Source organism: Dysidea avara, chromosome 4 (genome assembly GCF_963678975.1).
Source record: "Dysidea avara chromosome 4, odDysAvar1.4, whole genome shotgun sequence".
NCBI lineage: Eukaryota > Metazoa > Porifera > Demospongiae > Dictyoceratida > Dysideidae > Dysidea > Dysidea avara.
Genome location: NC_089275.1, coordinates 49589078 through 49613753, shown reverse-complemented (window position 1 = coordinate 49613753; position 24676 = coordinate 49589078). Strand labels below are relative to the sequence as shown.

Below are 24676 nucleotides of genomic sequence, written 5' to 3'. Positions count from 1 at the left end.
CAGTAGTTGTAATAACGAAGACTTTGGGGACACACACACACACACACACTCACACTCACACTCACTCACACACAACACACACTATTACACACACCATGCCTGAGGCTATCATGCTTTTATTATGCTTTTAACATAGCCTATTGTGTACTTTTAGGAATGTTCCATGGTATGCTTTTGACTGCTTTATTAGAATATCATGGCCTTCATTCATTCTGTGAATGCTATCCCACTAGGGACCTGTGAGAAGGCTTAAAGCCTGTGAATACAGGGAGTCAGAAACATGTAATTGAAACGTGAAGAATGTAGAAATAAAATCCCAGATCTGTAAAAACTTCATATAGTTTGCATACAAAACTTAACAGCTGAAAAGTTACAGTATGTGTGCTTAACTTACTAGCATAATACTCCACCAGAGTAGCTGATGAAAAGTGTGATGACATGAATTGTTGTATTGCTGTAAGGGGTGGGGCTATTGAATCACATGACATATACCAGCCACACCCACCTGATGATCTACCAGAATAACAATTAATGTGTAATTGGTAGCCAGAGCCAAAACGAGCTTTCAATTTGTTTTGTGATCCCAGACAACATAACTTACCATAGTTCATAATTCCTATACAATAACTCAATACCACAATCACTACTAACTCATCTAATAACCTATTCTGGTACATAAATGATCTGCCTCCTCCATAGCATGTGTGGTTAGGATCTATTACCATGGATACACGGACTGTTACTACACAATGCACACCCACTCACCACACATTTGTTCTGTTTAACATTATTAATCACCTCCCACACTTGTCGACGTGCTGCTGGGTCAAGCCCTCTGGTTGGCTCATCTACAAAACCAAATTCATTTAGTATATAACAAACCAACTATACTCACCTAAGAAGATCATATCAGGATCGCCAACACAAGCAATCGCAACAGATAAACAACGTCTCATTCCTCCTGATAACTGTTTTGATTTCTTATCAGTTACATCAAGTAGGTTGACCTGGTAACATTTTAAAGTCATAATTGCAATCTGTGTGGAGGATCAAAGTGCCGTATAGTATCAATTAGCTCCATAACTGTATGAGTCATAAAGTTATCAGGGGTGGATCCAGATATTTAAAAAGGGGGGTTCCACTTTGGAATTGCAACTTCAGCCTAACTGTAGGTTGAAGACCAAAACAAAAAAAAAAGGTCATCACCTACTGACAATAGCTACCCCTCACCATAGATGCCCTCACCAACTATATTTCTTTATTTATAACTAGATACATAGCTTGCTACACCGCTCCTCAAAAGACTACTGTGACTGCTCTATTAGAGTATCTCGATTTCACTGCTCTATTAGAGTATCTCTAGTAAGAGAGGCTCTCTCAAAAGGGGGGTTCCATGGAACCCTTTGAACCCCCCTGGATCCACCCCTGGTTATATGGATAATTGGGAAACTTTAGCAAATACAGTACAGTAACGCGAAATATTTATGTAAGGAATGTTACGAAAACAAGACAGCATGATTGATCATATGTGACATTGTAAATTACTAAAACTAATCCTACCAGTTGGTTGTATGATTAGAAATAGATTACATGAACACATACTGATAGTCTGATCATGGAAAATTGAAGCAACAACCCCACAGACAGCATGATGGGACACTTTCAAATGCTATAACTAGCTAAAGTAATCCTACCAGCAGTGCCGCCTAGAGAAATTAAGGGGCCCAGGGCAAAGAGTTAAAGTGGGGCCCAAGAGGCAAGGAGGTTTCCATTCTGAATCACAACTTTACCCAAGCTGTAAGTTGAAGACCAAAAAAAAAAAAAAAAAGGTCATGACCTTCTAACAATGACAATAGCTACCATATCTCCTTATCTATAAGCTTACTACTACACTGCTCCTCTGAAGAATACTGTGACTGCTCTATTAGGCCACTCCAATTTGTTTTTATGTTTCTGGTCATTTGAAGTTTAGTTTTAGATGCGGGCGGGCGGAATTCAGCAACAAAGCAACAATGAAGTGACTGCTCAATTAGAGTATATTTGTGATTTACTGACTGTTCTATTAGAGTATATCGATCTGTACTATGCACTATGTTCAATTCTTGCAGGTTTTCACTAATAAAAGGCAAATTATCAGCAATTTGATTTAGCACATTTGTTACAGCCCAATATTTGTTTCTAAAATCTGGCTTTTTAAAAAAATCTGATGCGGGCATTTTCCCCATGTCTTTCTGAAATTTTACATTCTCCAAAAAAGGATGCGGGCGGTGGACCAGAAACATAATTACCAATTGGAGTGGCCTTAGAGTATTTAGATCTGACTGCTCTATTAGAGAATATCGATCTTTTGAACAGGTATTCAAGGGGCCCTTCATGGGGCCTCCTGGGGCCCCTTTCAGGCTGGGGCCCGGGGCAAAATGCATGCGATTCGGGTACTCAAGAAAATTCCTTTGAGCAAGATGACCAGAAAAACAATGTCTCTAAGAACCTATAGCACACCAGCTAACCAGCAGTAAAAGGCACCAATGCATATAGAAAAAATTATTTTCGAAATTAAATCATTGGAATAGAGATTGCTGAAAAAGTAAAGAAACAAGAGTCAAACAAGCCAGTATGTTAAACACACAGAGATCTCTCTTGGGACTCAATGGATATGGTAACAACAGAAGTTTCTCCATAAATCAGGGGCAGATAAGTACTAAGAATGCTTCTGTATAAATGTTTATTTGAGTCCAAATAGAGATCTCTGTGTTTTTATTTTTATTTATTAAGGCTTTACAGCACAAGTGCTGAAGGTCTGAGGACACCTGGTCCTACAGCCTGTTACGTTGTTACATAAAGTGTGTTTGAAAAGGTGAAGAAAGGAGAAAAAATCCATGACTGGACCTGGGCAACCTCGAACCTGCAGCCATCCAATTAATGCTCGAATGCTTACAGGAGTCAGGATGTTTTCTCCTTGTGTTTAACATGCTGGCTTGTTTGACTCTTGTTTCTTTACTTGTTTCAGTGATCTCTATTCCCATGATATTTTTACACTAGTTTGTTTACTTTTTATAAATCCATTTATGGATAGCTAACATGATAATAAGAGGTGCTGGTGGTGCTTGATATTACACAGTACTAAACATGTATATCAAGTTAGTCATCATGTACAGTAGCTAGTTAGCAAATACCAGTGTATTGTTTCCTTACTATTGAATACTACATAGCTCTGACATATCCAGTATGGGCAGTGTATAGCATGCTGTGGTCAACAATAGTATGGCTTCTGATTTATCATATAGGCATGCACATTTGTGCAGCTATGTGATCACATGCAGTAAGTCAAGTACACAGTGGTACACAGCAATATTGTTGCTCTGGTATGAACTTTATATACCATGGTTAAATATAGGTAATGATATAAGGTTTCCAAATAAATGTGTTAACATGAATAGATTGGATACATATTAACACAATTAATATGTCAGTTACCCTTGCAGAGATTAAGTCAGAAGTAATGGCAAAGTGAACCTACAAGAAGCAAATTTGCTTGAGAATGTTATCATTGTAATATGCATGTTAAAATAGGTCATGGACATGAAGAACATAGGAAGGAAAGTTATGTAGTGTTTATCACATTTTGTCTGTGGAAAAAAAAATCTCTATCATGAACCACAACTGTGGTTCATGATAAATAAACCTCATTATCCAGCTTATGATCAAAGTGACAGTATCTCGTTATCATGAGCTTAGATATGTGACTGTTACGTTGCTAGCTCACATAACAATGAATACCAAGACACTAGAAATTAGCATCTGTGAAGTATAAGAACAACTATGGGATGTCAGTTAGAATGAAACAATATATACTGAGGTGATGAAGTATCATTTTGCCACAGACCTAGAGACAATGAAGTGAAGTGTTTTATATTTCAACTATGCTAAACTTTTGATGTCATAATGTGTTAGAAAATAACTAGCCTGAGTGGAATCTTTTATCAAGGAAATCAATAATAGCAACAATAAGAAATTGCAGTATATGTGACTGGATTTTGGAAAATGTTCCAAATCGCACATTAGAAATTTCAAGATAAACGGTTTTAAAGAATTCAAGTCAACATAACTCACCAAGGATAGCAAGCACGTGTACGAAATTTACACAAAATATGCATCAATCTGTTACTTTTCAGACCACTTCCAGTACTTGTGGCTGCTTGTAGTGTTTCCTGAGATATAAAATCTGAGCAGTTGGAGGCAGACCACGATTGGAGTCCAGAGACGAGATTACAGGACTGTGCCGGCTTCTTAGTGGCTGATGTGTAGCAAAATCAGCAGAAAAAATGTCTGGCCAACATTATCAGGCCATCCACCACTAAACCACTGATTCTTGCCAAGCCAGACTTTTCACAAGGACAGAAACTGCCATTCAAGCTCTTCACACCACCCAGAGAAGACATCTGTTAGAACTAGTTTGAGTTGTACTGAGGGTCAAAACTAGTAGTATGATAGTGTAGCTATCCACTGGTGGTGTTAGTTTGATTTTGCCTGATGTGCGATTTGGATCAGTTTTGTAAAATCTGGTCACATAACTATGTGTATGGAGAGTAACATACTGCTACCTGTTTCATTGCTCCAGTGACCACATCACTCTCACATCGTCGATATACTCCTCTTATACGGGCATAGAACAGTAAGTGCTACAAGGATCATGTGATCTACACATCTATTAATGACACGCCCACCTCCTTAACTGTCAACTTGTCATATTGAATATCATATTGTGGGCACACTCCCAGGTGGTTGGTAATGTTACCAGTCTGTAGAATTGGTAGGGCTACATTCCTGCACTACCAGCCACACCCACTAACCTCAGTAGCTAGATCATAACCAGCAACACGAGCAGCTCCACTAGTAGGTTCATATAACCCAGTGAGTAGTGATATTAATGTTGTCTTTCCTGCCCCTGTGTACCGGGCTATTATTAGAATAGCACCACAACACCCATACACTTACCATTAGGACCTAGTAATCCAAAACACTCATTACGATTTACCACAACACTAAAGCCATGCACAGCCACACTGGTAGGTCCACCATTACTGGAGTACTGGAGTTAAAATTAGATACCAAATACGATGGTGTACTATTACTGAGGTGCTACCTCTTTTCTTAATTTATTCACTACCAGTGGAGCATCAATTTCATCATAATTGTTAGCAATGTACTCCTCTGTGATATTACATCATCATTGTGATGTCACTAGCAACATTACCCTCTAAAGTGACATCATCACAGGATTTAACTGAACCATTAATCTCATCGTCTGACATCAGTGAAAATATCTCCTCATCACATGGATTCTGGATCACATGATATCATGTGAGACACCAGCTTTATTGATATACTTACTATGGACAAAGAGACACTAATGTCAGGTTGACAGTGCTTTTTCCTACCGCATAACAACTTGTACAGACCTGTACCATATATAGCAGTAAGACATGATGATTTTGCTCCCCCCCATGTGACTCTTGGTAATATTTCTATAGTGTAACTAACTACTGGTTGTATTATTAAACATATTTATGGGTTGGATTGCATGATAGCTGATTCTTTGGGCAATAACTACAAAATTGTCACTTTACACTACACTTTTATTACAGTGGCGTAGCCAGGAAAATTTTTTTTTACCAAGGCAAAGTTATAATTGAGAGGGTCTGACTCAACTGATTCACAAACACTCTCATTTGCAGGTTGACTGGTAGGGTAGAAGAAACTGTTTCAGAAGACTCTGAGCGTTTTTCTACATGTCATAAGTAATGTTTTAGCTTAGTTAATGCTACAGTATACCATGCTTCAATTATTAGACTAGTTTAAGTTTACTCACAAAAGCTGACTTACTCCAGAGACATTATTAGAGGTCAGGCCATCCATGGATTGCAATGGAGGTCATAGTCATGTACATGCACACTATACTTTTATTGATCTGATGTGATATTGAAATCAGAGATCATTTCTTTCATGTGATATTAAGCTACATGTCAAGCTAGGAGTATGAGGGCATGCTCCCTCAAGGAAAAATTTTGAAAATATATGCTTTGAAATGGAATGTGGAAACTATTTTTTGATTGTAACTACTAATGCATGGTGTGATCAATTCAGTAGCTCAATGTAATGCCATGCAGTTGACTCATTGGAACTTTTGAAAAGTAATTTAAAGACAATTAATATAAATGTAATGATTTAGATCAAGCAGTGTAATGAGAACAGTAGCTATAATCTGTACTGAATGCTCTATTAGAGTACATTACAATGACTGCTCTATTAGAGTATCTCGATCTTTTTGATACAAATTCAAGTAGCTGAAATGTGGTCCGGACTTTGTCACCATGGGCTCCAGCCCTGCTTAGTACTACAGTCATATAGATTCTATTATGTGTGGTACAGTAATGCTGTGTTAGCAGTAGTAAATGTTTGAGTAGAAAATTAGGGGTGCCACTGAAAAGCTCAGCCTGTATTGTTGAGCATTTTTTATCAAGGCAGCTGCCCCAATGGTAGCTACGCCACTGTATTACATTGTAAATACACTATGGTTATTTGCAAACACGATACAGTGGAACCTCAGTTATCCAGGTCTCAGTTACGTATCTGGATTCTCGGTTAACCAAACTATGGAAATGACTGGTCTATTAGAGTAGTGACTGTTCTGTTAGGGTAGTTGAAAATGTTGATAATTAAAAAAAAACTCTTTATGCTATTTTTACACAGTTTCAGAGATACGGACTTTTCAGACTTATGCACCACCCCCAAGGGGTTCGGATAACTGAGGTTCCATTGTATATAATTTCTTACCAATAATTGGGAAGAACACAGACTTCCTCACTCCATACTCACTGGGTAACACATATGACAAGTACATACTCATCACCATGGTAACCAGTGATGATAACATCCTATAGTGTTTATCACATGAGATCACACGATGGTCACATGATCACTCACAAGTATAACCAAGCAGGTAGGAAGAGGTTGGAGTCACATGGCTTCAACATGTATGAGGAGTAACATTGATATCGGCTACAAGCTCGGTGAAGGTAAAATAGAATTCTGTGGTACATATTATAAAGATTATGGTATAAAATAAGATATTGTATTGTTGCAAGATATTTCCTAAGAGTTGTAATCATTAAAATTATCACAACCTGTCAGTGTGTAGATTATTGAATGAAAAAACAAAAGGGTATGTGGCTAATAGACACCAACCTGTTATGTTTTAAATTTTACTATCATGCTATACTGCAGTGCTAAACCTGTTATGCTTGATGATTTCAGACTATACATACATAGAATTACACATATATAACACAGTAATAGTTATTACATACACAAATATTTAACACAAAACATAACTAGCTAATTTCATAGTAAGAGATAACACAAAAGCAAACAAAAACAAAACTACAACATCGAAATATTTAAATGACAGCACTGTGGCTGGCTCAGTAAGATTGAGCAACAAAGTGTTTCATAAGTCGGCATCTTGATAAAAAAATCCTTTTACAATAATATTGGTAAAACACTCTGGGGACAAGTCAGTCAATTGCTAATCTGTACAAGTATTGACCGATAACCCAATAATAGGCCTTTTCCTCCATCTATAATATGCTCTGACTAACTCCATAGTAACCTGGTACATTTGTCAGTTGGTCTTTTTCACACCAAACTCTTTAAGTGACGACATTCAGGCTAACTGGCTGGGCATATGCAAACAAAACCGATTTCCTTAGCATTGATTCACCTCGTATTAGCCCTACCCATGATATACTCTTGGTATTATATGTGTCTGATGTCAAGTTGAAAGCTTGTCATACATACATGTACTCTGGGGATTAAATTGGTAAATATCATGTGAGCATTGTGAAACCTTTGCTATAACATGTAACTAACTCACAGTAGTAGCTTGCACTTATATTTGTGAGACATGCGCCTTTTACTTTATTGGTTGACTCACTACCATGAGCATTGATATTATTGCTGAAATCATCCTCAAATTCATCTTCCTGGTAGCATGTGTATACAGCCCAGAGATTGGCACAGCATGATATGCACACTACACTTTCACTCAAATTACGTAATTTGATCACAGATAAAATAAGCTTTAACCTATTGTCATTATAACCTGATATCACAAATACGAAATGTGGCTCATAATGTCACCTTGCTGAAATGCCTTACTGCACTAAACTAGTCCAGTTATCCAGACTACCTTTTCTTACTCTGAGGACAGGAGAACAAGAGTCTCAAAGATTGCTGCGCAGCTTTTCACTGCATGTTTTAAAACGGTTGCTTATCAGCAGTGCTACTCACTGGTAGTGGTGTTGCATATTTGATTTGTCAATAAATGTCTACATGTCTCTTGTGCATTTGGCCATGCAACTTCCTACCATGAAGGTTGATACTACTACATAATGTGTGACTTTGGTAGCCATGTTAATAGCCTTGCATGCTTAATTACCTGTAGAATGAGAAGGGAGGGTACATCATGAAGAAGAATGGAGGAGTCTTATTCTCAGAGAACACATTAAACAAGTTTAACATCAATGATATCACTACTCCAGTTATCACTAACAGGTAGGATATTACCACTGCTGTACGTGGCCTAATACAGGGGAAACCCTTATCATTACTCTAATAAGTGATCACTCACTTGTTAAAGAAATTACTAAAGAAGAATCCCATCACTACAGCACCATGACCCCAGGAGAATAATATTACCAACAACACTAGCCAGTTGGTCTGTAATAGATAGATTATGTGATAAGGTAATGGATCATGTGATCACCTGTGTAAACAGTCTGATATGAAAGGCTAATGATATCACTGTAATCACCATGGTGATGATCAAGTACAAACAATAATTGAACAAGTATTGGATGACAGTGTAAGCTGGTCGTGATAGTCCTGAGGGTGGATCATGTGATGAAAGACAAGATAACTAGGACACACCCACCACACTGCTCCATCATTATTAAATGTCTTTCATGTTTGTCCTTCACAAGACCAGCCACAAATACCTGATGAAGGATGATAATGACATAATGGACAACTGACATAACATGATGTGTGTTATATATTAGGGATCATGGAGTTGTGGGTTTTCTTGCCCACCCAAAAAAGCTTCAAATTTCCTTTAAAACAGCTTGGTTAGCATAACCAAATCCAAAAATGCCTTTTAGAGCAGTTCTAAATTCTTCCAACATGTTTCCATAAATTTCTGTTCAACTGAATTTCTACGCCTTCAGTCAAGCATAACCCGACAATACATATACCTCTTTTGTGCCCTAGTTATTTTTGCTGACAATGCAAGGTGTCAAGCGATATATGGCTTCCCTGTGGCTGTAGTGGTACTGGTAGTTATTAAGCTTATCGGCCATATTTTCCATATTGATTGTAGAGGCACTTCTTGTACTGTTCCTTCATTTGTATCAATCACTATGTAATGGGCAGAGAAGTGTAATGGCCACTACACTTTCAGTAACTGATTGTTGGGGCACACGTTAAGACATAAAATTAATTTTATGGTATGCCTGGTATTCTTTCTTTTGATGCAGAGACAGTGTTATAAAGATAGCAAACAAGCAAGTAGAAGAAAAAAATAGAATTTTTAAATTGGATTAGGGATCAGAGAATAAAAAAAGTAGTAAAACAAGCTATACCTGCAGATATACTAACAGACGTTTAATCCCTAATTCAGTTGTGGTTTATAGACTGAAGCATAGAGATTAAATGTCCACTAGTATCTCTGCAGGTATAGACAACCTCTCTTGTTTCACTACTTCTATATTCTCTGATCTCTAATCCAACTAATCTTTCCATCTAATTGTTAAAATTATGTAGCAGTTTTAGTCAGCCTATAGCACTGTATTTTAACTTAAAGTTGTGGCTAGGCTTGAGCCAATTATGCTTTGAAAATTGCCAATTATGCTTTTAAGTAGTGCTCAAAAATCCAGCCTATTATGCTCAAAATTATGCTCTCAAAATCAAGATTATGTTCGAGAGCTGACTGTTTTATTAAAATATATCAGCATTTCCTGACTGCTGCATTAGAGTAAGTGACTGCTCTATTAGAGTATCTTGATCTTATTTCCATAAAGTATGAATAATAAGTTAAGAAATAGTAAAAATAACAACACTGCAAGGTTTTTGATATGAAATGCAATAATAATGTGCAGTGTGGTCATGCTTTGCTGTATTTTTGGCGTGCGCATTGCACGTTTTAATTAAAATTCTTGAAATCATCCTATCATGCTGGCATAATGCTTGATGCTTTTCCTAGCCTATTATGCTTGAAATTATGCCGGAATAATTGGCGCAATTGGAAATTAAAAACAACTGATTATCATGCTAATATGTGACTGGATATTGGAAAATCACCCTTATGGGTGGATTGTTGATTCAGAGAAAAATGTATTTCAATAATTTAAAGCATTGTTACTCACCAGCCTTGGCAACTACACGCATGGATTTTTCATCAAAGATGGAACAATTCACAACCTTTAAGAGCACCTGGTGGCCAAGATAATCCTTGCAGAGTTTCCCGCCATTTTAGATATTTTAGATAGTTTTTTCATCAGTGTTGCTGTATCACGAGTCCTCAAAAAGGGGTGGAGGGTGGGAGGTAGTGGGGTGGGTAAGTGATAGACTACAAAATGGACAAGGATGGTAAATGAAGGCACCAGACCACAAAACAGCTCGTTAGAGGCAGGAAATAGACTGAAATCTCACAAAACAGACATACATCACACATTCAGCTCCCTGCTCGTCTGTCCAGAGTGTATGAACCCACTAAGTACTTCCCTGTTGTTCACAGACCTGTACAGATGTCTGGCGTGGTTATACAGGCTGCCAGAAAATTGTCTACCAAAGGCAGACCTGACAAGTTGAAGGCGAATTCGATATGGAAATTGTTAGCTTGATAGTGCAGCAACTTCATGCTGGTGTTATCTCATTTTTGGCTCTTGCGACCATATGGTTGATTTTGCTAAATCCGGTCACATATAAATTGACATTATTACTTGTAACATAATCTACAGTACACAACTCACAGGGATAATGAAGGAGGTAGCTAGTGGGTACAATATCCCATCTGTGGGGGAGAACAAGAATATTTGCAAACTGTTAGCAATACGATGTCTTCCTATGTGGCAAAATATATATTATGGTAAGCAAACATTTTGCAGAAGAGCACAACAGAAGTGTATATACTGTAGCTAGTAAACACCAGCTTCACTGTAGTACAATTCCCATCATAAACTGTAAATTGATTTAATTATACAAAATCATAATACCTCCTTCTTCAACCTTGAACCTAAAGTGCTACTAAACTTTACCACTAGCAGTTGAAATGATAGCATGCTATAATGTGTCAATATTTTCTTGGCCTTTTTCTTAGCTGAAACACATGTTTGCTTTTCATAGTGAATAGTCATGTCTGAGCTAATAAGGTCTCCTGCTGGAGAAATATTGTTCACCTGTGAAACACTATTGATATATGTTTGGCTTCACCATCTTCATACAGTATATACCAAATAGACCATTAAATGAAATTCTAAGGACTATGAGTGGCTACTAGCCATGGTGTAAAGTATGCTATTGAGCTAAATGTGTAGTAACAACTCACATAGTGATATAGTAAGATCAATATCATCTTTAGTCAGTGTAGTTGGTAGTGACATCACCCTAACATCAATCATAGGATCACTTTCTTGGTCATTACCTTGGTAACAATGATGTAATCATCATTAGACAACAACACTTACCAGTCAAATGTTTAAGATAAGCATTGTGTACCAGATTGGATGCCTGAACCCTATGTATGTATGTATGTATGCATGGGGAGATCATGTGATCATTATGGAATAATTTGACGATACCATCGACTAGTGTAAAATGATGAGAAGTTAAGAGATGCCAAATGATAGACAATCTGAAAAGAGGGAGCCACTACTGTGTAGACCAGTATCTGTTCTTCAATCCTGCAGAATTAAAATGGGTGGGGTTGATATCACACGATCAGTCTCACTTGTTAAATATAACTCCAGCATGAGGTCTAATGGATGAGAAGTTCCTGTCCTGAACATATTGCATTATTGTCTCATACTGTAGTTGCGATATTGGCTGAGCTCGGTAGTTCCTGCAGAAGGGTGTGGGGTTGTCATTACATCACCATGAGAGACACATGTACCTGTCAAACTGGTCATCACCAGATGTAGTAACATCACCATGATGACTATAATCTCTGATCACTGTTATTAGACGATTAACTAAGTCATCTTCACTAGGTAACTCCATTAAGAATGGAACATGAACTGTATTCCCTGAATACTACCAAATAGAGTATACATGTTGTGTCATTATGACATATTAGACTGGGTAGTTTGACAGATAGTATAGCACATGGAGGAGTCAAGTACACTAACTACAACACTGACACAGATAACCACACAACTTACCACAGGATCAGAATCAAACATGGGATCCTGGTAATGTGGGTTGATAGTGAAGTTTAGTGTGAAGTTATATTGTAGTGGTGGTGGTAGGGCATTACCAAGGAAACCAGTAACATTACCATCATAAGTCATACATCCCAGGTCCTTCCCTGCATTACTATAGCAACAGTAAATGGTGATCACCAAATAGAACAATAACTGACTTGACATAATAGAGGAAGGGAAGATTAAACAAGACTCTCTGAGGAGGATAACTGAAATTTCTGAGATATTCCAGTCGGTAATAGTCAATCCATGGCATATCAATATCACTCTTCACACCTGGGTTATTGATAAAGTAGCCGATATTGATGACATCAATGTAACATTGATTAGGTTGATCAGAAGTGTGTTTACAAGCTACCATCCATGTAACATCTAAGAACAACAGCATTCATTAGCTCCTGTAATGCTATAAAAGGTTAATAATATCTATTCATACTCAAATACACGCTCACTGTACTTAAGTTAAAGCATTAAAGTTTAGCATAAGGAAAAATTAAGTTTGATTATGGATCACAGAAATACGAAGTAGTGTAACAAGGGAAGTCCCCTACACCCGCAGATATACTACTGTATATGTACAAATTTTTGAGGGACTTAATTTTCACAGATTTTGTGGTTGCTTGAATTTTCATCCTCAAAAATTAACAATATTATCAGGGTTAGCTCTATGCTTTCTGATAGATAACCTCAGTGAAAAATGAGTGATCCTCGAAAATAAAACTGAAATTTGTCAAAATTACATACCTCAAAAAAATTTGTACGTATACATTATACTCCAGTCTACAATAGCCCATGACTGCAGTAGGAATTAAATGTATATCTGTGGGTGTATATAGGTGACCTCCCTTGTAACACTACTGTTTATTTCTGTGATCCCTATTCAATGTTAGTACTTAACAGAAACCATGGATACCACAACAACAGTGCCAGACATGCTAAGAGATAAATTTTGTGTCTTGTAATTATGCCCAAATCATCCATTACTAAGAAGTCAAGTGGCTATATATATACTATGCTTCATTTTCAAGATGTTCAACTCATTGTAGAGTGTTACAAATGAATAATAGTACAAGAACTGTCTCTCTAGTTTAATCAATATAAAAAAATGGAGATAAACGTGATAGCTAGTAGCACAGCCACAGGGAAGCCATGATGCATTGACACCTTGTGCCATCAGCAAGAGGAAATGGGAGGACCAATGTACATACTGCGGTATGCCAAAAGGCACCTGTCAGCCTGAAGTGACATCTAACAGTAAAACCATCAAGATCATAGCTTTAGTTGGTATTGAGTTACACATTCCTAAAGGCATTAGTAAGTAAGCAATTAGTCAGTGAGTGAGTCAGTGAGTGAGTGAGTGAATGAGTGAGTGAGTGAGTGGGTGAGTCGTTAGCTATACAGTGAGTCAGCCAGCAGAAATTCCACAAAACTTAAAATTTTGCAGCTGCTTATTATTGGAAGCATTTTGGGGAATACAGAATGCAGTTTTGGGCTTGGATATACAATACTGCAAGGCACTGTGAAGGTATTGTGACTTACTGCAATTAATAAGGTCTTAGATACTCCAATTCATAACAAGACCATTTCCATTTAAGGTGACTTACTTTAGAGTACTAAAGATGTCAGTATAGTGATGGGCTAAAGTGTTATTCTCTCTAGGATTATTTGAAACAATTTCTGTGTTTGTAACATTTCTAGCCCTCAAATCATACAGTTACAAGCAGCCGAGCCACATATGCAGATGTGTTTACATGCAGTTCACATAAAGAGTTTACCACTGTATACAGGGGGTTCCCCTGAAATGTGTTTACACATAGTCATACAGTTGACATGAAGTGTTTACCACTATATACAGGGGGTTCCCCTGATCCTGGCACTAGGTTAATGTAGTAATTGGTCTTGACTATGACATCAAGTAATATCTGCAATGATATGTATGATCATGATCTGTACAGCCCCACCCACTAATACCTGCAGAATTCCAGCAATGCTAATGATCATAACAGGAACTAACACCTGACACAGAAGAGTTGTTATGTTGCGACGTTGTAGAGTGAGATCCTTCAGGAACTAGATGTTGAAATATGTCAAAGCACAAGCAAGAATAGTAACTTTATTGATCAATCTGTAAATTGTACAATTACAAGGAATGCAATTAGCCTGAATTAGGTGTACATAGATCTGGTATTTGAAGGCTTAGTTACCAATCAAGCCCTTGCAAGTCCATTATTGATTGGCTCATCGTACGTAGTTATAAGAAATCTCTAACTGCATATTCATATATCAAACAGTATTCTTCTGGTAAAGTTTGGGGCATAACAGACTGAGGTAATTGCTATGAGCAAAATGAAGGTACTATAATTTTTGTAAGTGGAGTTTGGGGAACATCTTCCAAACATAACTTGCACAATACAACAGTCACAAATATAGTAGCTTGGAGAGTTGAGATATTCTAATAGAACAGTCGCTTCACAGTAAAATCATAAATACGCAGTATATGCTTAATTAACATAGATCAAAAGACAATAAAATTTTGAGAGAAAAAATGGAGCATAACAGATGGAAAATAAAAATGCCAGAAAGAAAAAAATCAACAAATACTGTATGTGCAAGAAACTGTACATGTGTTGTCACAGTAACCTCGGCACAATACCATACCTTAATAAAATTAATACAGCCCTCAAATCACATACTTACCCATACCAAAATAGCACATAATTATCACATTGTTAAAAAAAGTAACTAGCTACCTACTAAAATGTTTATATCTCCACTGAATTTGTGCTTACCTTGTTACCACTAACAGTATGCCTGTCCTATTCCATGGTGGATCCTGAAATCTGAATCTTGTGTAACACCACAAGCACAGGACATCAGAAGGTGAGTTGAGTTTTAACGATGGAGAGAAGTTGACTGTTCTGTTATAGTATTTATAATTTTTACCCCCTCTTGTTGATCCCTGGGAGAGATTATTCTTCCCTTCTTGCTCTTTCCATCTTTTCACTGCCCATGAATGTATAAGATGCTGTACTGTAGCTTTAACTAGCTCACTAGCTAGCACATAGTAATACAACATTTTGGCTTTAGTACCACATGCACCCCTAAATCTGCCCTTGCTATAGTACTTGTACAGACTACTGAATTAGTAGATTTTTGAACGCCCTAGACATTAATTATTAGTACACAGAATATACTCATTAGCAATATGGTATAGTTAGAGACCAACTATGAGGACCTTCGTGATTTTAAAAACCTGAGGCAGTGGAGATATGTGGATACTTATCTGTAGGAGGTTTCTACTCAACCTCTCCAGAGGTCTCTTAGTAGTTTTAAACACCTCATTATTTCCCAAAGATCAAAGGATTTTATGCATACTATTATCTAAGATGTGGCTATACAAGCATGACCCTTGTATCAAATGTTTCAACATTTACACATAATAAAATATTAGCAGGTAACATATTTGACATTTTATGGGGTGAGGTTTGTTTAACACCTAATTGGAATTCACATACTTGTCATAGCAGCCCACAGTACTATAGATACACATGTAGCTACAAACCACAATGAGTGCAGTCATATATGTGCTGCTAAGTATGGTTGATGAAAAGTGCTGTGTTTACTGGTTAGGGTTACCCTAACACCAAGTCTAATCCTAATCTCTAATAGCCAATGCAGGCTACAGCTATATGCAAGGTGGCGCTGATGAGTCACTTGGGTAAATGTTGTGAGTGGTTTGAATACAATAAAATATATTTACTGATATACCCACAACTCATTAGAAAACTCACAACTAGTAGCTATGAAAGGTCTCATTTACCATATCTGTTAAAACTTCTTTCTTGGTAGTTTTAGAAATTGCTGTAGTAGAACCTTCCACTCATTATTTATAGTCGGTATCCTGACTGTAGGGAATATCCTGACTGTAGGGAATGTCTCCTACATAACTACTGCATGTAGCTGTACACCTAAACCAACATCTGTGGCTATATTACACCTTGCTGTGTTAACAATGATTAGGTATACTAGCCTTAAAAAACAGGTAGTTAATGGAGCTCATAGCAAAGAGAGAGAGGCAATGACTGTCAGTACTGAGAACACTTCATAGCTAGCATGCAGCACTGTAGCAAGCCAGGGAGCCATCTAACTGTTGGTTTGATTTATTGTTTAACCTCCTTGCAATCGGCTTTAGCCATTCTTCCTTACAGGAGAGGGGAAACACATACACATATACAGCTTAGGGTTATATCACACAAGACTATTCACCATTTTATCAAGAGACAGAAACATTATTAATAAATGAATGACATACAGAAACTAAATTATAGCGTGTATCATAGTTATAGACTGAAGCCACTGAGATTACACATTCACTATTATGCACTTGTCAATTTCATGCCCCACCCCCGGGAGGGTGGGGAAGTACAGGGGATTTGACAAATCATGGTGTCAAATTCCCCACTACTGGGGCAAAATTGGCTGTCAAATCCCCACCCCCTAGTAGGGGATTTGACAAGACTTCAAGGATGACTAGTAATAAACCTCGTATAAACCTGTAGCCAGTAAAATTATGGTGAGTGCGATTTTATTGTTTAGAAATGCAACTACCGAAAATCAGTCAGTGAATTGGACAACTGCCAATTGCCCCAGGGGTGGGGACAAGAAGCAATGTCAAATCCCCACTTGGGGAGTGGGGACGCCCGGGGGTGTGGGGGTGGGGCATGAAATTGACAAGTGCATTATCATACAATGGCCACTCACTACTGCCTTTAGACGACGTAGAAACAACAAGTTTGCAGCAAACCGATCAGATGATTTTTTCACTTCCATACGTCTCACTGCTGTATGTTCTGGGCGTGTACCAAACACCAGCAAGAAGTGACATTTACAACGATCACAATAGCTAGCCGACTGGGCACAGCTACTCACGAGATTACTACTGGCCAAGAATGCTCCATCAAAACAATCTGGTGAGATGTGAAGCAGTATAATGCCCGCTGGTTGCCACAGCGTGCTCATTGACAGCTAACGCGCTTTTCTCAGCTCCACTAGTAAATACCCAAGGGGAAAACCCCTGCATGGTGTAATCCCGTCCTTGCAGATCCTATTATCTGCGAGGTCAGACGAGAGTCTTTTGTGAACCTGAAACAGCGAGGAATATACAAGCCCAGATTACTGTGACTGGCCTGCTGACTGGTTCTTACCACGCCCCACAGAACTCAAAACATTTTGATTGTGGTATTGTACAGATGTTAACTGAGGACTACCCGACGATACGGAACATCGTGTTTTTAGTAGGAGTGTTGTACTTGTTGAGGTTGATGGTATGGTCATTACTATCATTATGGAGTGGTACTAAAGCGTTTTTCCTCACTGGACTATTCAAAGTTGACCTCAAATCCTATGGCTGGGCTGGTGAGTAGCTGCTAGCATAGTGTCTATCTATGCTGCTCGGTAGTGATACACGCTTATCATAGTTGTGACTGGCGCTTCTGATGGAATAGGCAGAGGTTACGCACTGGAAGTGAGTAGTGTCGTCACTAAAGATGATAATACACTTGTTGGGTGGGGGGAACACAGGGGATTCGACAAATCCCCACCCCCTAGTAGGGTTGACAACACCTCAAGGATGACTAAGCAAATATCCATGTATGTGACTAGTAATACACCTGTAGTCTTGCATGCCAGACGGTTTGTGTGGGGGCAGTAAATAAACCATTGCACACATTCCAGGACCACTGCCAGAATGTTGGCAGAGCCAATCAGATGGCTCCGTGGACTATGTGACGAAACAAACACTAATAATACAAATTCTTAGTGTAATAAAGAACTGAATCTCTGTTACAGATCACTTTTTCGAAAGTTTAATAACTCCATGGGCTTAGGATATTTGTTTCCCTAGTACAGGGCTCTTAGAAGCATTGGTATAAGAAAGATTATGGTTCACTACAGATTTGTGAAATGGTGGAATTGTCGAGGAAGACGTTCAACAATGTTTTGAATATGTCACCAGTGACATTACTAGTACGATTATCGTCCTAGTCTGCTCACAGAGGTGATTGGAATGATTATACTTGGTGCAAAACAATACCGTGATGTAATCTAATTGCATTCCAGTGAGTTCACGGAAAATGTGCAACAGTGACCAGACGGTTTATTTGCCACCCCCACACAAACCGTCTGGCACGCGAGACTAATACACCTGTAGCTAGTAAAATTATAGCGAATGCAATTTTATTGTTTAGAAATGCAACTACCAAAAATCGGTCAGTGAATTGGGCAATTGCCCCAAGGGTAGGGACAAGAAGCAATGTCAAATCCCCACTTGGGGTGTGGGGACGTTCGGGGGGGTGGTGGGGCATGAAATTGACAAGTGCATAATTGCTGTGTATAGTTAGCAAGGTGTGGAGTTAATGTGGTCTTGGTGAGTAGATCTGAGGAGAAGTTGAGGAACGTCGAGAAGGAAATATGTGAGTGTATTGTTATGCAAACTTGTTAAATTTTTTTATCATCACTTAGGCCATTTATTGTTATGTTTCAGATTAGAAAGCACTAGCCTAAACCAATACAGGTGGGTGGCTCATTACCGTTTATAAATGGGAAATTTTTTGAGGTTGATAAAAACTGGTAATCCCCAAATTGTGAAATCATCAAAAATTTCCCTCATCAAAAATTTCCCCCATCAAAATATGGTAATTATATAATCTTACATATACCTGACTGATTTATTAAGAGTTAGCTGAATGCTCTATTAGAGTGTCTTGATTTTTTTAAAGGGGTTAAAATCCCTTCTCCTGATATTGGGGTTGGTCATCTAGCCTTCCTTCCTTTTGCTATGCCTATAGCTGTATAAACAAGTTTATCTATAACTTCTATACAATCATTGAGATGTTGAAATAGAGGTGAAAACTCATAAAAGGCGGGTAGGTAAAAACAGTGGACCTGGGGACCGGGGACCCGCAGAAATCCCTTGGAATTTTACACACTTCACAGTATTCTATACTTGTACTAGGTACCTCTGCAAGCAGTCTTGCATGTCCAATCCACTTTTCCCCCCTTGTGGCGTCTCGCACAATGTTTACACCAATTAGAAATTATGAGCGCCTCTGAAAAAGTGTCTGAAGCTGACTGCATTAATTACAGGTCATTCGCCATTTCCCCAGAATATTTGTTTGGCCAATGTTTCTAAACTTTAGTAGCTAGGTGACATGATAGGCTAGCATGCTCATTGTGTAGCAGGCGAGCAATTACTAGCTTAGCCAAGCTAAGCAACTTCTAGCAGCTCTTCATACGTCATGATGTATTTGCACAATGTTCCTAAACTACTCTAGTAGCTAGGCAGCATAATAGACTAGTATGCTTACTGTGCAGCAGGCAGTGGCCTATAAATGCGGTCAACTTCAGACACTTTTTTCAGAGGTGCTTATAATTTCTAATTGGTGTAAACATCGTGCGAGACGGCCGCGGGGGGAGGGAAGTGGATTGGCCATGTAAGACTACTTGCAGAGGTACCTAGTACAAGTATAGAATATTGTGAAGTGTATAAAATTCCGGATTTCTGCAGTCTCCGGGTCCTTGCTGCTTGGTCCCCGGGTCCACTGTTTTTACCTACCCATAAAGAGTCACTTATTGGATGTATGTTTCAGATCCCCTGACAGTGTTGGTATGTCTCACCACCTAATTTAGTCATTGTTATGAGTTTTCAGTATGATTATATAGAACAAACTTACTATGTACAAAGCTAGGAATACAGAAAGGAAAACTGGATGAGCTGAACATCAACCCCGGTATTGGGAGAGGAGATTTAATAACACTTTCACTTCTCGATTAGTATTAATGGAAAATCAAGATACTCTAATGGAGCATTCAGCTAATTTTAATAAAACAGTCAGGTGCATGTAAGATTGTAAGGAATAATGAGCCGCCCTCCCACATTGGTTAGGCTAATGTTCTGACCTGAACCATAAAACTAACAATAATTAACCTTATCACATCATCAATGTTGCTTACTGTGTAGCTTAAATATTTCAAGGGAGGGAAATTTTTGCTTTTTTGAGGTAAACAGCAAAAAGAGTTATATCACATATGGGATTGTTTGCATATTTGTGAAAAATTATTTTTACACTGCTCAACCTCAGCAACATTGCCCCTCAAACTATATGCTGTTGCATATTGCTGCCCACATTACAATGTCTCACCACCTAAATTTGGTGATTATTATGATATTACATCATCTAAATGATATATTGCTTTGTGTGTGTGTGTGTAGTGTGTGTAGTGTAGTGTGTGTGTGTAGTGTAGTGTGTATGTGTGTGTGTGGTGGGGCAGCATAGCCAAGTGGCTAGAGCGTCCGCCTGGTAATTGATAGGTTCCAGGTTCAATTCCCGGTTGAGCCACTTTGGTGTTGTTGTTTCCTTGAGCAAGAAACTTTACTCACATTGCTCCAGTCTTCCCAGCTGTTAAAATGGAGACCTGGTGGCCTGGTGTCAACTGGGGAAGCAAATGCTCAACTGTCCATGTCCCATATAGCAGTTGAAGATCCAGGTAAGACTTTGGGTGCACACACCTTCAACTGTGAGACATGGTACAGGCTCCTGCGGGTTACTAGTCCTGCCCCAGGAGGTCATACCTGGGCTGACCCACAGCACCTGAGTAGCGCACAGGTGCCCCAGCACTGGCCACTGGGCAGCGTGACCGGCTAGCAGCAGCTGAAGGCTTTGCTTTTGTGTGTGTGTGTGTGTGTGTGTGTGTGTGTGTGTGTGTCTGTGTGAGTGTAGTGTGTCTGTGTGAGTGTAGTGTGTCTGTGTGAGTGTAGTGTGTCTGTGTCTGCGTAGTGCGTGGTGTAGTGTAGTGTCTGTCTGTGTGTGTGTGTGTGTGTGTGTGTGTCTAACCTTACTATTAAGTGTGATCCATGCCTGTTACCAGTGGACCAATATGATGTTATGGTGAGAATAGTAGTGGTGGATTTTAGTAGTAGAGGAGAAGACATCTATGATGGAATCAGAACAGAGTTATCAGGATTGGAGATTGGAATTCTCATCAACAATGTTGGAGTGACCTATGAGTACCCAAATTACTTTGATCAAGTTACAGAGGATAGGTTATGGCAATTAATTAATGTTAATATGGCTTCTGCTGTAATGGTAGGTGTGGCTTTGTATCTATGCTTTGATTGGCTAGATTTTTTTAGATGTCAAAGATGATTTTACCAGACATGGTTGACAAGTAAGTTATACTGCAAGGCTTATATTTCTAAAGATTGTATTTGCACATTTTGATGATGGTTGTTTGGTTGTCTTTAAAAAAATGTATGCTTTACTGTGCAATGGTGCAGGAGTTCTTGAAGAATAATCTTTGGCTACGTAGTTTGCACACAAACGTCCCCTGAAAATTTGCATGTATAGTTTTAGTGACTGGAGTAGAGTTTTATGTAGCTGTGTGGTATCCAAAGGTTTGTAATGAGTCTACGAACTTCAAAATTGTACCAAAACGACTGCTCAGTTAGAGAATTTTTTGAAGTGTGCCTTCTATTAGAATGGTACATAATTTATTAGTGTGATCTTTGATTGTACACACTTTGCAATTTTATAAGTATCTTTTCCCAGATTAATACTATTATTATTTGAGTAATCAACTTGCCGTACGTATAACACATTGAGTGATAAGGTCAGTTTCAACCACAACATTGTTGTAAACAACAATTAAGGTGTATTCTATATTTGAAGGATATATGGAAGTGGTTTTTACAAGATGTGTTATAGAATATCATTTAACATGTTGGACTGACATCAATTGCCATCAACAGAGTTACATGTAGGACTCTGCAATACTGTATGTGCAAATTTTTGTTAAAATTAGCGATTTGGTGGATGCTTACAAAATCATCAAATTAAAATCTCACCATATTTTATTATTAGTGTTTATAAGAACAAACTGAAGCAAGCTAGATGCTATATCTGACAAGCTCATCAAGTATATATGGTGATCCACAATGCTATATGGTGATCCACAATGCTATATGGTGATCCACAATGCTATATATCAGGCCTCAAAACCCAAACCATGAGCAATACTGAAATATCAAAAATACAAATACTATAAGTGTGGGTAATACTAAGATGTTGTAGTGTTAAATTATAATTATATGTTTACTGTAGTGGTAGACTTAGCTTTTCCTTTATTTGCAATCAATACTTTGTATCTATGGCCATGTAAGGACAATACCTATATTTAGAAATGTTATCTTTAAAATATAAGCTACACCACAGGGCCCTAGCTAAACTTGCATTTTTGCCTGAGCAATGTATATGAGTTCCCTAGAACACAACAATATACCATACAGCTTCAAATTTCATGGTTTAAAATTTAATCAGGTTCACCGAAATTTTCGTAAACAAATAAACCTAAAGAAAACAATTCATGTAAAACAGAACACATTTGGTTAACCAGTGTTTCATTGTACGTGGACATGAGGTGTAGAAAATGTGGAAACACAGTGTACAGTGATGGTAGCTACTGGAGGAGTCTTTTGTATACCAAGATGAATGTTTGAGGTGAAAGACTCCCTTGTACTCATCTCATAAGCTCACAAAAGCTCACAATATTTTTGCTGTAAAAGTAACTAGAACTGGTGTAACTGTAACTGTAGCTAAAGATGTAAACTCTTCATTTTGTCTTAGTTTTGCCTTGTGCATAATGCCTATAATTATTCAGTGCTCGTCAACTTTTTGTGAGAAAAACTTTTTAGAGCAATTGAGCAGTCTCATATTGAGATGAGAGATACAGATTGTCATAGTTATACAACAATTGTATTGTCAGCATGTAGTTATGATAGTTCAGAACTTGCAGCAACTGGTATACTCCACACCATTCATTACCTTGGGGATGATCACAGCAACCGTTAAATAAATATTTGCTAATGAGATGTAGCCATTTTAATAGAGTGTATCTTCTAATCAAGTATGCAGCTTTTTGAATTCTTCATAAATAATCTTAAGTTAACTGAGGAGTAGCACCAAATGGGTAAATATCTTTTGATATCTTTTCCATATTAGGAAGAGAGGTATAATAGTTAACATGTCATCGATGTGTGCCCTCAACCCCCTACCATTACTGACCGTGTATTCTGGTACCAAGGTAACGAGGGGTGGTGTGATGTAACACTTCACATTTCATTGGTCAGATTTTCATGGACTACTTCAGTTCAGCTCTTCGTTATGAGTACTCTGATAAAGGAATAATAGTACAGGTGGGGATCATGTGAGCTGCTTATGTATTGGTGGTGAAATGGTACCATATAAAACGTTTTTGTGATTGCATTTCTGTTTGTAGAAAATTTGTGAATTACTATCAGCAAGAGTTCATAATATAATATATATTATGAACTCTTGCTATCAGCTAGTTATTGCAATGGCTGTTGGTAGCACTTTTACCCCTGAGGTTTAACTATTTATATCCATAATAATAGCCCATTAGCTATACAGTAGATGGCTCTAGTAAAACCAACTTGCAAATTTATTAATCCTCATCTCCTCAGCTGCCCACCATGAAGTACAAATTCTCTAACTAGCAAATAGTTCATGTAATCAGCCTCACCAGCCAGCCCATTTTTATCTTTTGTCATTTTTTCCCAACCAAATAACAAAGGAAAAGTACTGGCTAGTGAGACTAGTATTCATTATGTTAAAACTGTAACATTGCTACTCATTTCAGCACTGCTAGTTACTTTGTTTGATTTGTTGACTATAGAATATTCTCCCATGTTATGTGGCTACCAGGATGAGTGGCATTAGACGACCAAGTTTCTTTACTCCTTCACCAACTGATTATGCACATGATGCCATAGCAACCATTGGTATCCAGGAGATCACCTATGGAACACTAGCCCATGCTATCCAGGTGTGTGTTAATTGGAATAGTAACAAGTGATCATTTGTTTGTTGCAGACATTTTTGATGGTGAGGTTTCCAGAGTGGTTCTTTCAGCTAGTGACATTCCGTATCCTTGACAACACTAGAAAACGATCAATACGCAAAAGACAGAAGACATAAATTTATCATTTTTGTATTAAAGGTTTTAACCAGAGAATATAATCATATAGGGTGTAGCTATAGATACAAAATTAATCAGTGATACACGTA

The 24676-nt window shown here is 38.0% G+C and overlaps 2 protein-coding genes across 3 annotated transcripts in view; one reads left to right on the top strand and one right to left on the bottom strand.

Moving 5' to 3' along the window:
* Positions 1–17753, bottom strand: part of LOC136252635 (ABC transporter A family member 9-like) — a 23453-nt gene extending 5700 nt beyond the window's left edge. The window contains exons 1-29 of one of the 2 annotated variants that reach the window (XM_066045154.1): positions 17298–17753; positions 14508–14606; positions 14380–14458; positions 12695–12908; positions 12495–12648; positions 12227–12366; positions 12065–12175; positions 11916–12017; positions 11802–11851; positions 11663–11758; positions 11088–11128; positions 8993–9056; positions 8825–8943; positions 8690–8778; positions 8498–8641; positions 6985–7089; positions 6835–6935; positions 5392–5459; positions 5255–5342; positions 5144–5211; positions 4996–5089; positions 4851–4945; positions 4725–4799; positions 4602–4679; positions 896–1037; positions 766–848; positions 664–715; positions 506–616; positions 395–454 (exon numbers count right to left, since the gene is read on the bottom strand). In XM_066045154.1, the coding sequence (XP_065901226.1) occupies positions 395–454; positions 506–616; positions 664–715; positions 766–848; positions 896–1037; positions 4602–4679; positions 4725–4799; positions 4851–4945; positions 4996–5089; positions 5144–5211; positions 5255–5342; positions 5392–5459; positions 6835–6935; positions 6985–7089; positions 8498–8641; positions 8690–8778; positions 8825–8943; positions 8993–9056; positions 11088–11128; positions 11663–11758; positions 11802–11851; positions 11916–12017; positions 12065–12175; positions 12227–12366; positions 12495–12648; positions 12695–12908; positions 14380–14458; positions 14508–14606; positions 17298–17555 (2980 nt within the window). In that variant the 5' untranslated portion in view covers positions 17556–17753. The remainder of the gene's footprint in view (positions 1–394; positions 455–505; positions 617–663; positions 716–765; positions 849–895; positions 1038–4601; positions 4680–4724; positions 4800–4850; positions 4946–4995; positions 5090–5143; positions 5212–5254; positions 5343–5391; positions 5460–6834; positions 6936–6984; positions 7090–8497; positions 8642–8689; positions 8779–8824; positions 8944–8992; positions 9057–11087; positions 11129–11662; positions 11759–11801; positions 11852–11915; positions 12018–12064; positions 12176–12226; positions 12367–12494; positions 12649–12694; positions 12909–14379; positions 14459–14507; positions 14607–17297) is intronic. The other variant, XM_066045155.1, reaches the window with a different exon arrangement.
* On the top strand, positions 17653–24676 carry LOC136252640 (inactive hydroxysteroid dehydrogenase-like protein 1). The gene is made up of 9 exons (XM_066045162.1): positions 17653–17951; positions 18014–18060; positions 18931–19006; positions 21462–21679; positions 21727–21761; positions 23591–23672; positions 23719–23784; positions 24285–24434; positions 24482–24676. The coding sequence occupies exons 1-9, from the start codon at positions 17786–17788 to the stop codon at positions 24584–24586; spliced, it is 945 nt and encodes a 314-aa protein (XP_065901234.1). The 5' UTR covers positions 17653–17785; the 3' UTR covers positions 24587–24676.